Here is a 12577-nt window from a genome sequence, read left to right as displayed (position 1 = left end):
GGGCTGACACTCATTTCTTCCCACCCTATAACCCATTTGTGGCAGCAGTTGGACACACCAGTTGGGAAGCGCTGGCTTATGACTACACAGGCCACCTGAGCTTTGTGACATACCACACCCAGCCCCCCTTGCTGATCCAACCTCAGCAGTGCAGGGAACCCCTCCAGCTCAGCAGAGCCCTTTATAGTGAGCACCACTCCTCCTCCCTCCACTCTCCCTGAGAGCTATATTACCAGGCTACAGGCAGTTGGCAGACCCAATATTAAGGTCACGTCTCTGACTCAACTTTATGGATCATACTAAAATGTCCACATGACACAGTACACAAAAACAAAGACAGACTTTATTTAGGCACAGGTACATTTCCCAGCAAGAAAGGAAAGGATTTAAATCTTTCTGGAGCAACTGGTTCCTCTGTTCTTCTTACAGGAAGGTGGGAAGTGGGGTGGTGGACTGCGTCACAGCATTAAGGTACAAGAAGCTTACCAATGAGGAGGGGCTTGGCAGAAAGAAGAGAGAGGAAGAGAGGCCTCAAAAGAGAAAGAGGAAACAGAAGGGTCCTTGAGGAAGGTGGAAGAGGGGAAGGAGGGGAAAGAAGACTTGGGGGAGGAGGTGGCAGTTTAGGACTGCTGGTCTCAGATCATGTACAGGGTTGACCATGCCAGACATCCCTAGATGTGGGTTGGTTCAGCTGGGCCTGCTCCAGAGGAAGAAGTTGCAGCGAGCAGAGGGATCAGTGGGAGGACCCTGGGGCCTAGCACACATGTAAAAGTGGCGGCCTAGGTTGGGTCCTGGCTTCTTCACAGTTCGCATCACACATGGCTCCTTGTGGCCCCTGCAGAGGGGCATGGGCAAGGGCCCCCCCAGCACAGACTTCCAGAACGAGATCCGTACCTCCTTCTCATTCTTGGCCTCTGAAGCCTTGGACTGCCCCTCTACCACTTTGGCCGTCACCTTGTCTTCTGGGGTCTTTGGGGTCACAAGGGTGCCCAGGCTAGGAAGCTCCAAGTTAGCAGAAGCTTGAAGACGGCTGGAGGATGACTGGAAGTAGCTCATCAGCTGTTTTTGGCCTCTGGTGGAACTTGGCCGAGGCCTGCTTGAGTGCACACGGGCTTTGTTTGGGCGCATTTTCACCTGGGTTTGATTGCTGAGTGGCAGTGCTGACTGCTTGAATACAGGATCTTGTTTGAGATGAACTAGGAAGTGAAGGATCTTGAGCTGTGTTCCTGCAAACTCGGGGAGGAAGCGGGTGCAAAGAGGTGGGCACTGTTTTGCAGGCACAGAGGACACGTTCAAGACTGCACCCACAGGGCAGTGGTCAGAGCCCATCATCTCAGGCAGCAGGAAGGAGTCCTGAAAGGTGTCTATGACCAGGGTCCTGTCCCCCAGCACATAGTCAAGCCGGGAGCCATAGTTCAGATGGCGGGCGCCAGTGACTGTCGACCAGCAGGTGAAGGCCCCCTCCTGCTTTGGCTGGAAGTACCGGTAGCTATCAATGAAGGGCCTTACATGGGACCCAGCCTGGCAACCCAGGTTACTGAGCAAGCCATCCATCCATTTGCGTCCTGGGTCCTCTTCAAAGTATTCCTGGGGAAGGAAGAAGGGAATGAAGAAAGAGACTGAACTAGATGCCTAGAACTGTAAGGGACTTAAACTAACTGCTTCATTTTACAGACAAGATAATGTTGGTGTTCCAAAGACTACTGCTCAAGGTCACACAGCCCAAAACTGGTAGAGCTGGGATTCAATTTCCATCCTTACTGATTTGTTGTTTGCTTAATCAAAGCAATTCGCAGCACTGCTCACCAAAAGAATGGAAAATAGGAAGTTTAAAATGGTTGCCTCTAGAAAATAGGGCTGGGGCCAGAAGTTAAGAAGACTGCTGCCTTTTCATTTAAACCTTCTGGCATTATTGGGCTTATCTTATATCAAGGCCCTCCCTGACCATGCCTCACTCCTGAGCTGAGGGGCTCCATGGATCCATGTCTGAATACTTCCTCTGGCTCTGCTCCCCAGTTCATCTATCCATCCAATCCATCCACCCACTCATTCAATGCAACAAATGTTCGAAGAACACTGATTATGTGCCAGGTATGATGCTAAGGACAAAGTGGGAACCTGATCTCGTTCTGGCTACCAATGAGGCTTCCTTTCAGAAAGTGATATGGAGCTAAGAAGTAAAGGCTGAGCAGGAGTAACCCAGGCAGAGGGTGTTACAAATTCTCTGTCATGGGCCTGTTGAGGGAGGGGACAGCATACCCCAAAACTTGAGGGGAGACTAAGGCTGGGAGCCAAAATAACAGCAGGAGATAGCTATTTTAGTTCATGCAAGTAAGAGATGATGGTCACTTACACTAGGGTAGTGCCAGAGGAGACAGAGAAAAATAAAGAGATGATTTGGAGCTAGACTCTACAGTACTTGCTGACCAACTGAATGTGGGAAGAGGACAATACTAACACATTGCCCAGGCTTCTGATCAGAGCAACCAAGGGGATGATGGTGCCATTTTGGGAGCTGACATGACTGGAAGATCCAGTTTTCTGGGAAGTGGACATATTCTGCTGTTTTGGAAAGACTGTGTTTGTCATGTGACCTGGTACTATTAGTTCTTTTATCCTGGAAGAAAGAAGATAGGAGGTGCATTTAGATCTAGGATACTTCTAAACGAAGGCGAGAAGGCATAAAAGTATATGACACTATCACACGAAGCAGAAAGAACAGACTGAGTAAATGCCTGATGAGAAGTAAGGTAGGGAGGGACTGAAGGCTTATTACTTTGTAGTGTATACCCCCTACCGCACCACAACACTACCACCACCAATATTTCTGTTCATTTTCCCCACTGGGAGCCACGTGTATATTTACATGGCTCTTCTGCAAATTAATCAAGGAATCTTCCTACTGCCCCTTCTTTGAGCCAAGCCCAGTGTTGAGTTGAACTATGCCAACATAAGTTACTGATCACTCCCACTCATGAGGCAAGGCAAGATGAGAACTGGCTTGTACATTCTAGGACAGCGGCTTTCAAACCTGACAATACAATAAAATCAGCCTGGGAGCTTTAAAAACATACTGCTATCCAGCCCCCATACCCAGCACTATCTGATTTAATTGGTCAAGATATTGATATTTTTGTCAAAGCTCCTTGTTCTAATGTACTGTCAGGAGCTGAGAACCATTGGCCTAGAGGGACTCAGAAAAAGACAGAAGGGAGGGAATGCCCACCAATTCGGGGTATAGTGAGAAAAGCCAAAATCAGAATAACTTTTCAATAGACAGAGAGAAAATGACCTGGCTTTAGTGGACAGTGTGTGCAGGGGTACTGAAGATGAAAATGGAAACTGGGCACAGACAAGCAAGAGCCTTGAATGCCAGGCCTAGATGTTTTCTATGCATCACAGGTAACAGGGAGGTACTGAAGGTTCATGAGCAGGACAGATAATGTATTAGGGAAATAATCAAGGCAATGTGGAGTTCAAGGCCCTTGAAATCTCACCTCCAAAGGAGCCCCATATCCTGCCACTCACCTCCCTTCCCATGTCACCCCCTAACAAGAATGGAACTTGCAAATTCCCATGCACACCAGGCAAATTCTCACCTTGCAGCTTTTTCTTGTGCTAGAATGCTTTGCTTCCCTCACCCCAAAGCTCTGTTCCATCATCTTTTAAGATGCGAACATTTTCAGATGCCTCCCCTGATGTCCAGGCTGCCCAGGAATCCCATCTGGGCTCCCTAGCATCCTGGGTTGCCATCTCTGCCTCAGCCCTGAAGACACCATTCTATAACTGACAGGTCATGTGTCCACAGCCTACAACCATGCTGAGAGCTCTGAGGGGCCAAGAGCTGGAACTAACCGGTAACTTAGTCCCCATCATGTGGTTCAGGGCCAAGCCAAGGGTAGGGTCAGTAATGTCTACATAATGAACAAACAATCCTCAGTGCTTTGAGAATAGTATAAGTATTTCTGCTTTTCCATGAAAGACGCTGCCCCTAGGCCAAAAAAACAAGACTGGTTTGCTGGCTGGACAGAACCACAGTTAGGAGTGAGGCCAGGGGCCTTGAGGGAGCCTTACCAGGTTGACTGCATCCCAGTGGTCAATGGGGCGGTGGGCTGTGTTCAGGTCACCCAGAATGATCACATGGCTGAAAAACACAAAATGGGACTGTCAACTGGATAGTCAAGGGAGGGAAGCAGGAGTCCTAGCCCATCTACTTTCTCCTGGGCCATAAGCTCAGAGAGGCCACCTCCCACACTGAGGCCACAGTGAGAGCCAAGAGCAACTCATAGCAGCCTACCTCACCAATCTTACTATAACCTTGCTGTGTTTTATGCCTGACCAACCCAATTCTGACCTCCAAAGGTGACATCGTTCCCAGTTTGACATGACTGTCTCACTGATCTCTACCTAATGGCATCTTTCTGGTCCTTCAAAGTTGAGTTCAGGTACCACTTCCTCTAGGAAGTATCCCTTGATTACTCTAAGCCTGTCCCTCCCTGTGATAACACTTTATATTTGCTCCCAGGCACTTTATCTTCCTCATCTCATTTAGTTTCAACCTTAAAACTATTCTGTCAGGTAGGGATTCAAACATTCATTTGACAAAACAGAAAACTAGGGAGGACTAGCCTCAGGGCTCTCAGTAAGAGGAGCCAGGATAGGTGCTCAGAGGTACCTGAGTATAAAACCCGTATTTGTGTCACTTTACCTGTTCCTAACAGCTCTTAGAGAGCAGGGCCTATTCAGGTAGGCATACTGGTGTCTGCAACTAGGCTGTGAAGAAACTCAAAAGACAAATATCCAATATCCCTTCCAAATGGAGCTCGACATAGGGCTGGGCACCCAGGACAAACTGAAGGAAGACTTGCAGCCCAGGCTTGCAGTACCTGCCAGCCGCCAGGAGGGCTTCTGCTCGGATCTGCAACAAGCGATAGAAGCGCATCTTAAAGGCCAGCCGCTCAGGCTTCCCAGGGTCCGCGTGGGGGCAGTACACGTTGATTACGGTCAAGGTCTTCTCCTTTCCTTCCCATGTGCTGAGGAAAAGAGAACCCCCCGCCCCCCAAAAAAGGAGTCATTTTCAAGCCTCCCCTCACCACACCGCATGGCTTCTACTCAATGGTTGTCTGTGGAATGAGCGCAAAGGAAGGGAAGAGAGACTTGAATGACCTGGCATACACAAGACTTGGGGACTAACTATGGATGTAGGATGACACCCAGGTAAACCACATGATGGTACTGTCGTTCACAAAGACAAGACAGCAGAAAGGGAGCAACTTGGGGTAATAAGTTCAGCATTGGCTAAGGTGCTTTTGGGATGCCTGGGGTAATAAGAGCTGGACTTCCCGGTCATCCCCCCACTGTAGAAATAGGAAAATCAAGGCTCAAAGGGGACATGATTTGCCCAGGGTCACGTAGTGAGTAGCCCAGCTAGGACTAGAGTTCAGGAAAGTCACGTTTGGGAAGTTTTCCATGGTGAAAGCATGGCTAGCCTCAGAATCCCCACACTCACAGAGTAGAACCAGCAGTGCTCAGTGATAAGGGGAGGTGGGCTATTACCGGATCTTGTGCTGTGTGAGGAGGGCCCGACCCTCACTATCCAGAGCCCGAAGCTCCTCTTGGGTGAACTCATCCATGTTTCCATAGCAACCCACGTCCCCATTCTGAGTGGCAAGCAGGCCACTCAGGCCTTCTTCAGCAGCCACTGGGGTAGCGCTGTCTTTACAGAAGGTGGCTACACCTGGAGACAGACAGGGTACTTTGAGGAGGCCTGGCAGCCAACAGCTTGTTGCCCCCACACAGTTCACCTGAGTTATCTTCATCAAGTGTGGCTGTATTGACAACTCTCCCAACTCAAAGGCTATTGATGGCTCCCTAGAGCCTGGGACAACTGTACTCAAACCCTGGAGTCTCAATTCCTTCATTTACCAAAACCACAGAGTTATAACAGCTAAAATTCTAAGTGTTGTACATGGATACATGATGTGTTCAAAAGGTGTTAGCTATTATCATTCCCACCTGGACTAATTCATATAACCCTTGTAACAGCCATAGGAGGTAGGCATTATGTATTCCCATTTTCCAGCTGAGGAACCCAAGGCATAAAGAGGTTAGTAACTTGCCAGAGGGCACACAGCTAGGAAGTGAGCTAGGATTCAAACCTAGGCAGTCTGGCTCCAGAGCTCATACAATAAACTACTACACTATTGTGCTTCTGAGGTCCAATAGGATAATTTTATCCTTCATATAATTTTACATGGCTTTAGCTCTGTGGACTAAAAGCTTAAATTTCTTATTACCGTCTCATCAAATACTGGAAACCCTTTCCCCCTACCTGCCTCCATCACTAATTTTCTGGGTCCCCAGAAAGCCCCATTTACCAGAATAGCCACTACGGTTGCGGCTAAAGCTGAAATAGGCGTTATAGCCCTCAATGATAGCCAAGGGTTCTGTCAGCGCATCCCCTGGAGAAAAAGATGCGAGATTATGTCAGAGATAAAACTAAGACCCAGGACACACAAAGGCCTGGAATTACAGTTGTAGACTATTTCCTTGTACACATCAGAGTCAGAGGTGGGAATGAAAATGAAGTATCTATGATTAGAGGAGGAGCTAGAAAGGTAGGGACTAGAGAGGGAATTGATATCAGAATCAGAAGGAGGGAGAATCTATGGAACAGGAGATGGCGAATTAAGTGGGAGGAGACTAGATGACAGGAGGGAGCTGGGGGTGGGAAATGGGGATATGGGAGAGGGGGAACTGGGAATCTGAGCTGGAGATAGGAGGTAGGAGAGTGAAATAGAGGATCTGAACTGGATGGAGATGGAAGGAAAAGTAATAAGGGGATCTGAGAAGGGGGATGCGTGGGGGGAGAGAAGGAATAGGGGGAGTGTGGTAGGGGTGGGAGATGGGTGGGAAGGAGAGGTAATTAGAAGGTCTAAGCTTGTAGCAGGACATGAGGTAGGAATGATGAGAGGCTCTGAGCTGGGGAGAAGAGATTGGGGTAGAGAGATAGGGGGAACCAGGGATCTGATTTGAGGATGTAAAAGGAAGTTAGAGACTCTGACCTAGGAGCAAATATGGGGTGGGAATTAAAGGATCTGAGCCAGGGGAAGGAAGGAGGAACTGGGGAGTCTGACTTGGGATTGGGAGATGGACCGTGTGTGGAGGGAGGAAATGAGGGGGACTGATCAGGGGCGGAGAATGAGTTGGAATTAGAGGATCACAGTGAGGATTGAAGTTGCAAGGGAGAGGGACTTAAGGTTCTGCTGAGAACAGGAGATGAAGTGGGTATCAGGAGGTCTAGCCAAAATGAGAAATAGGGGTTTAAAGGGGAGAGGATCAGGATTCTGAACCGCGCCTAAGGGGAAGACTCTAAAGATCGGAAAGTGAGATGAGATGGAGCAGGAGGAAAAAGTCAGGGAAAGTATAGTAGGAGTCCTGGATTCTTGAGCGCTCACTGGTCACTTTGGTCTCTTGAAAACAGACGATGTCAGCATCCAGGTTGTCCAAAATGCGCCCCATGGCCATGGTGGTACGGTTGTTGGGCTCCTCGTATACCACCCCTTGCAGGGGGCTTCGGATCCCATTAATGTTCCAGCTCACCACGCGCAACATCTTGACAGCACACCGCAATGCCTCCCAGCCCGCGCCGAACCTAGGGACAACAAAACTGCCGGACACTCCCAACTCGGCTAGGCCCTGCCATCCGCGCGCTTTTGTGCAGGCGATCTCGTGCGTGCCACGACAGAGTCGGACGCACGTGGGGCGGGGCTTCGAGCTCCTCAGTTCCCATTGGCGAAAGTAGCGGAAGCTGAAGGGGGCAGTGCAGACGCCTAAGAGGAATGAATGCTGGGGCAGGGGGGGGGGTCCGTCCGTTGGGCTGCTGGTGCTCTCGCCGTTCACTGGCCCACGCATCTTAGTCTGACTGCGTTTCTGCTCTGCACAAAAGTCCCTTTGGTGCATCCGATTACTTACAAATGGAATTTCGCCACTTTTAAGTAAAGAAACCTGGAGTGGAACCGCGCAGCTACTGAAGCTCCGCCCCCATCGCGACAGACCGCCGCGCAGTGCGCAGATGGCTGCGGCGCTTGCGCCCTGGGGAGTAGCTGACGTAACTGCTTGATTGCGACAGGGGGCGCGCGAAGGGAACTTCACGGCTAGAGGAGGGAGCAGTAGCAAGTGCTCTAGTAAAATAAGACTAGGAGAATAAGACTTAAGAGAGGTCTTTGGGCTTTATTGGGTGGGGCGGTGGGACTAATGGAGACTGTCTCAAGCCCGCCCTGTAGCCAATATTCGTCTTGGGCCTTATAACATCCTAAAGGAAATGGCCTGACATACTTTCTCTTGGCTCCATTTCTCAGGTGAGTAAAATCAAAGCCCAGAGAATTTAAGTGGGCTTCCCAAGCTCCAAGACAGCACTTTCCCAATGTAGCCTGTGGCTCTTTCATATACATTATCTCATTTCATTCTCAGGACAACCCTGTAAGGGGTATTAAGGCTAAGTAAGAGAAGTTCAGTGACTTCAACCCAGTCTCACAGAAATGGTAGAGCCAGAATTCAAACTCTTAATCAGCTCAGGGAATAGTTTCTGGAGTAAGTTTTTTTCTAATCACGCACCTTCCCAGGTAGATATTTTCCTCTGGGCCCCTTCTGCATCCCGTGGTCCATTCTGTCACAGCACTTACCACATTGCACAGCTATCATTGATTTCTATTTCTGTCACTACACTGCCAGCAACTTGAGAACAATGACTATGCCTGATTCATCTTGTTAGCCCTATCCCCTAATATAGGAGAAAATGTATATTAGAGGAGTCGATAAATATTTGTTGATGAACAAACTAAGGACAATAAATAGCAAGAGCATCAACAGGTTAGTGACTTGTGTTTGAGAATACAGAAATAGAAATAATAGACATGTCCACTGTACAGGGAAAGGCATAACTTTGCGCTCTTAGGTTTCTCACCCAGAATTGCAGCATGATTATTCCCCCCCCCCCCCAAATTCCATAGCCTTCGATTCATGATCCTCAATGTCTGCAGTAAAGACCCAATGAGCTGCTTTTCCTCCTGGAGGACTTAAAATTACCTTTCAGTTGTTGCCATAAGAAAATACCTCTGCAATTAAAATAAAAAATTTGGTGTTTTGAGCTTTTTCATGTTTTGGTGGTTATTGGTTCAGGATTGAGTTCCAGGAGTGTGATAACTAGGGCAAAGGAAATAAACATTTTCATTCCTCTTGCTTCATATTGCCAAATTGCTTTCCAGTTAGGGATTGTGCCCACTTACACTGAAGACCAGTCTGAAACTCAGCACCCCACCGCCCACCCCAAATACCGATCTTACCTATCTCAATTGCTGGTTTTAATTTCCCCACTCTGCAGTGGCTTGTTAATATTAGTTCTGACCTTTGGGGCAAGGTGAACACATGGTTGGCCTGAAGAGAAAAGGCTCCGAGTGGCTCAGGAACTTCTTTGGCAACTATAACAGCTGATATTTCAACAGAGCACACACACCCCCCCCTTACCAAGGGTACTTCCCCAGCCTTCCCAGGGAACCAACTAACTGCTCCAGGCTTCCTCTTTGACGCCACCCACTGGACCTGCTTTGGGAGTCTAAATGCAAGAGAGCCCTGTGTCGGATACTTAGCAATGGAAGAAAAAACCTCTAGGAGAGCAGGTAGGTGAGACAGAAGGAAAAATAGATAGTTACACAAATCCAAATCCATTCTTTAGGCTGTCTGGAAAGGTTTGTTTGTCTGTTTGTTTATTTTGTTGTGTTTTTTTGGCATAGGTAGTCACTTGAAGTGTGCATTAAAGGGTATGGGACAGTTTGGGGAAAAGATGATATCTGTATTTAATTATCTACCTATCTATCATCCATTCTGTCCTGTCTTTATCAGACACTGGCCTAAAGGGCAGTTCCCTAGTACCTTTAGAAGTCTCTAACTTGGTCTGCTTCAGTTTGAATGAACTGGATGATAGATATATCTCTTACCTCCCCTGGTGTATAGGATAGAGCTGATTTGCTATGGCACATTGAACAAGCTGTTTAGCTTCTTCAATATACAATGGGCTTCAATAGCCTCCTCACTAAAATGGAAATTGAAGTCTTGAGCCTACTTCCCTCATAGGGTTGTCTCAAGGTGAAGAGAAGTGGGAGGACAGGAACCAAAGCTCTGTGGAGATATTTCAGGACTTCTATGCTCTGTCTGAGATTAGTGATCCTGCTTTTTCTGTAGCCTCCAATACCACCCACAAACCTCCAGCTGCTATTCTCCCTGAGTGACTATGGTTTGTGAAGAGCCACACCTAGGACTAGGATGCACTGAGCCTTGGGCCCCAGGCATGAAGCTGAAAATAGTGAGGGGATGGTGGGCCAAGGCAATAGCTAAGAAGGAAGTGGATCATAGGCTGCTGCCACAAGAGACCTGATACTTATATACAAGCACTTGACCTGTAAGCATGTGGCCAATCTCTCCTCTGCACCCTAACCCCCTACAAATGCATTCACATCACACACTCCAAGAATTACTGATAGGGAGACCCCATTGGTGATTTCTTACTCATCATTCCTGTCTTGATACTGCTTTTAATGGGATTCTCTCATATACCCCGTACTTTGGGAGGGTGGTCAGGACATGTGGGCCTCAGGAAGTCACACTATATGCTTTTCTTTCCCAGACTTAAACCCATTGTATAATTTGTGGCTTAACTCTTGGTCTTAAGTGAGTCTCTGATAATGAGTGAACCCTTTTCCTTTAACCAGTTAGTTGGACCTTTTCAGGGAAGACTTTATTCTTTTGTTTATTCTGTTCTGCCCCATCGAGGTTGAGAAACTTTCTAGATAACACCTCTATCTTCAGACCAAGTTAGTTTCCATACCCAGTGCCCTGCGTAGCTCTCTGTATAACATTTACCTTGTTGAATGGGGATTATTTGTCCACATGTTCACCTCATCTAGGGCAATGAGATACAGATTGTACAAACACTCAAGTGTCTCCTCTGTGCCAGGGCCTTTGCTAGAAACTGCAAACAGACCACAGATAACTGACATCCAGTCCCCATTCTCAAGGAGCTCACAGTAGGGATATAGATCAGTAAAACATGGATGGATACTTGCTCAGATAGACGGAAGCATATAGGTAATATGAGAACCAAAGACAAAGCCTGTCCCAAGAATACAGGGAAGGCTTCCCAGAGGAGGAGAACATTGAACCAGACATTGAAGAGTGAGTCGTATTTCGTTGAGAATGAAAGTGAAGATAAGTCATTCTAGGCTGAGCAAAGGCCCAGGGGGAAAAAAGTACATGGCATGTTTTGGGGCCCTGTGAGTCAGCTGGTGCAGTCAAAGCACTGGGGTCTAAAGAGAGATACGGCTGGAGAGGCATGCTGGAGGTTGATTGACAAGAACCAGGCTGAGGCATTTCCATAAAGCTTGTTTAGTTCTCCTGCTTCTGGGACCAGAATTGGTAACAGTAAAAAAAAAAAAAGCTAGTTCCAGGAAGTCTTAAGTTGAGTTTTCAAGCCTGGACCCTAGGTTTACCCTTTCAGACCTTGCCAAAAGCCCGCTAACCTCCTATCTCAGATTTCCTGCTGCTAAAATTATCTTTCCGCCTCTTGGCAGGATCATGAGGACAAAATTGTAAACATAGAAGAGGGTTCATGTGACTGGCTCAATTACCTTGGATAAGCCACTTCCCCTCCCTAGACCTCAGTTTCCCTGTGAGGCTTGTGAGAATGTTTGTAAAGATAAGAAATATGTTGTTGCTCTGTGGGCCATAGGAAACATACAGTAAAGAGTTATTAAGACTATTAGCATTAGCACAGTGATACTTATTAAGAGACTTACTAGGATTAAGATAGTTATATATCTTTCAAAGTCTAGTTCTGAGACTCTAAAGATTCTGAGCTAATCTGGAAGACAACATTCTTAAATCAAACTAGATTGATCAATTAACCAAAGACAAACCATGGACTGGGAGAAATCAGGTCCCCAATATCTACTGATGACTTGGTGACTTATTTGCTGCAGGACCTTAGGAAAATACTTCCCCTCCGTAGGCCTACATTTTCTCACCTGAGAAGATTGGATGAAATGATTTCTAGGGTACTTCTGTTTCACCACACCCAAAATGCAAAAATGATTTCATCTTTCTAGTTGATTGGCAAGAGCTCTTTATTTATTATAAATGTCAACCCTTTGTAATAATGTTGTAAGTTTCCTTTACTGAATATTTCCTGTGTGCTCAACATTACATTAGAAGTTGCAGATTAGCCAAAAAGTTGACTGATCATTTACTTCACAGAGGGAATCACAGTGTTAGGTGATATATGTCGAGCATTTCCCAGGTTGCTTTATATATATTAACATGTTGAATCTTCAACAACACTAAGGTGGTAGGTGCTCTTAACAGATGAAAAAACTGAGGCTCTAAGAAGTTAGGTCTTCTGCACAGGGTCTCATAACAAGGGGCAGAGGTGGGATTCCACCTGGGTAGTATGGCTCCAAGAGCCCATTGTTCTTAACCACTGTGATCCACAGCCTCACTAGATTCATTTACATGGGCAGTCTCTGAA

General features: G+C 47.2%; 2 protein-coding genes across 6 annotated transcripts in view; one reads left to right on the top strand and one right to left on the bottom strand.

The window, feature by feature from the left end:
• Nucleotides 1-323: 323 nt before the first annotated feature.
• Nucleotides 324-8053, bottom strand: APEX2 (apurinic/apyrimidinic endodeoxyribonuclease 2). 2 transcript variants are annotated; one of them, XM_019718951.3, is made up of 7 exons: nt 7975-8053; nt 7458-7654; nt 6378-6461; nt 5557-5737; nt 4887-5033; nt 4075-4144; nt 324-1587 (listed from the first exon to the last, which is right to left on the bottom strand). In XM_019718951.3, the coding sequence occupies exons 2-7, from the start codon at nt 7612-7614 to the stop codon at nt 688-690; spliced, it is 1539 nt and encodes a 512-aa protein (XP_019574510.3). In that variant the 5' UTR covers nt 7615-7654; nt 7975-8053; the 3' UTR covers nt 324-687. The 2 variants fall into 2 exon arrangements, with proteins under 2 accessions (XP_019574510.3, XP_074180253.2); XM_074324152.2 differs by lacking the exons at nt 5557-5737; nt 6378-6461; nt 7975-8053 and having other exon boundaries at nt 7458-7751.
• Nucleotides 8054-9522: 1469 nt separating this feature from the next.
• PFKFB1 (6-phosphofructo-2-kinase/fructose-2,6-biphosphatase 1) overlaps nt 9523-12577 on the top strand; it is a 71988-nt gene continuing 68933 nt past the window's right edge. For 2 of the 4 annotated variants that reach the window (XM_074324148.2, XM_074324146.2), the window contains exon 1: nt 9523-9677. In XM_074324148.2, the coding sequence (XP_074180249.2) occupies nt 9650-9677 (28 nt within the window). In that variant the 5' untranslated portion in view covers nt 9523-9649. The remainder of the gene's footprint in view (nt 9678-12577) is intronic. The other 2 variants (XM_074324147.2, XM_088795005.1) reach the window with 2 other exon arrangements.

The sequence above is a fragment of the Rhinolophus sinicus genome, chromosome 18 (assembly GCF_057876585.1).
Source record: "Rhinolophus sinicus isolate RSI-liver-muscle chromosome 18, RSI-T2T, whole genome shotgun sequence".
In the NCBI taxonomy this organism is placed as follows: domain Eukaryota; kingdom Metazoa; phylum Chordata; class Mammalia; order Chiroptera; family Rhinolophidae; genus Rhinolophus; species Rhinolophus sinicus.
This window is presented reverse-complemented; position numbering and strand designations above follow the sequence as displayed.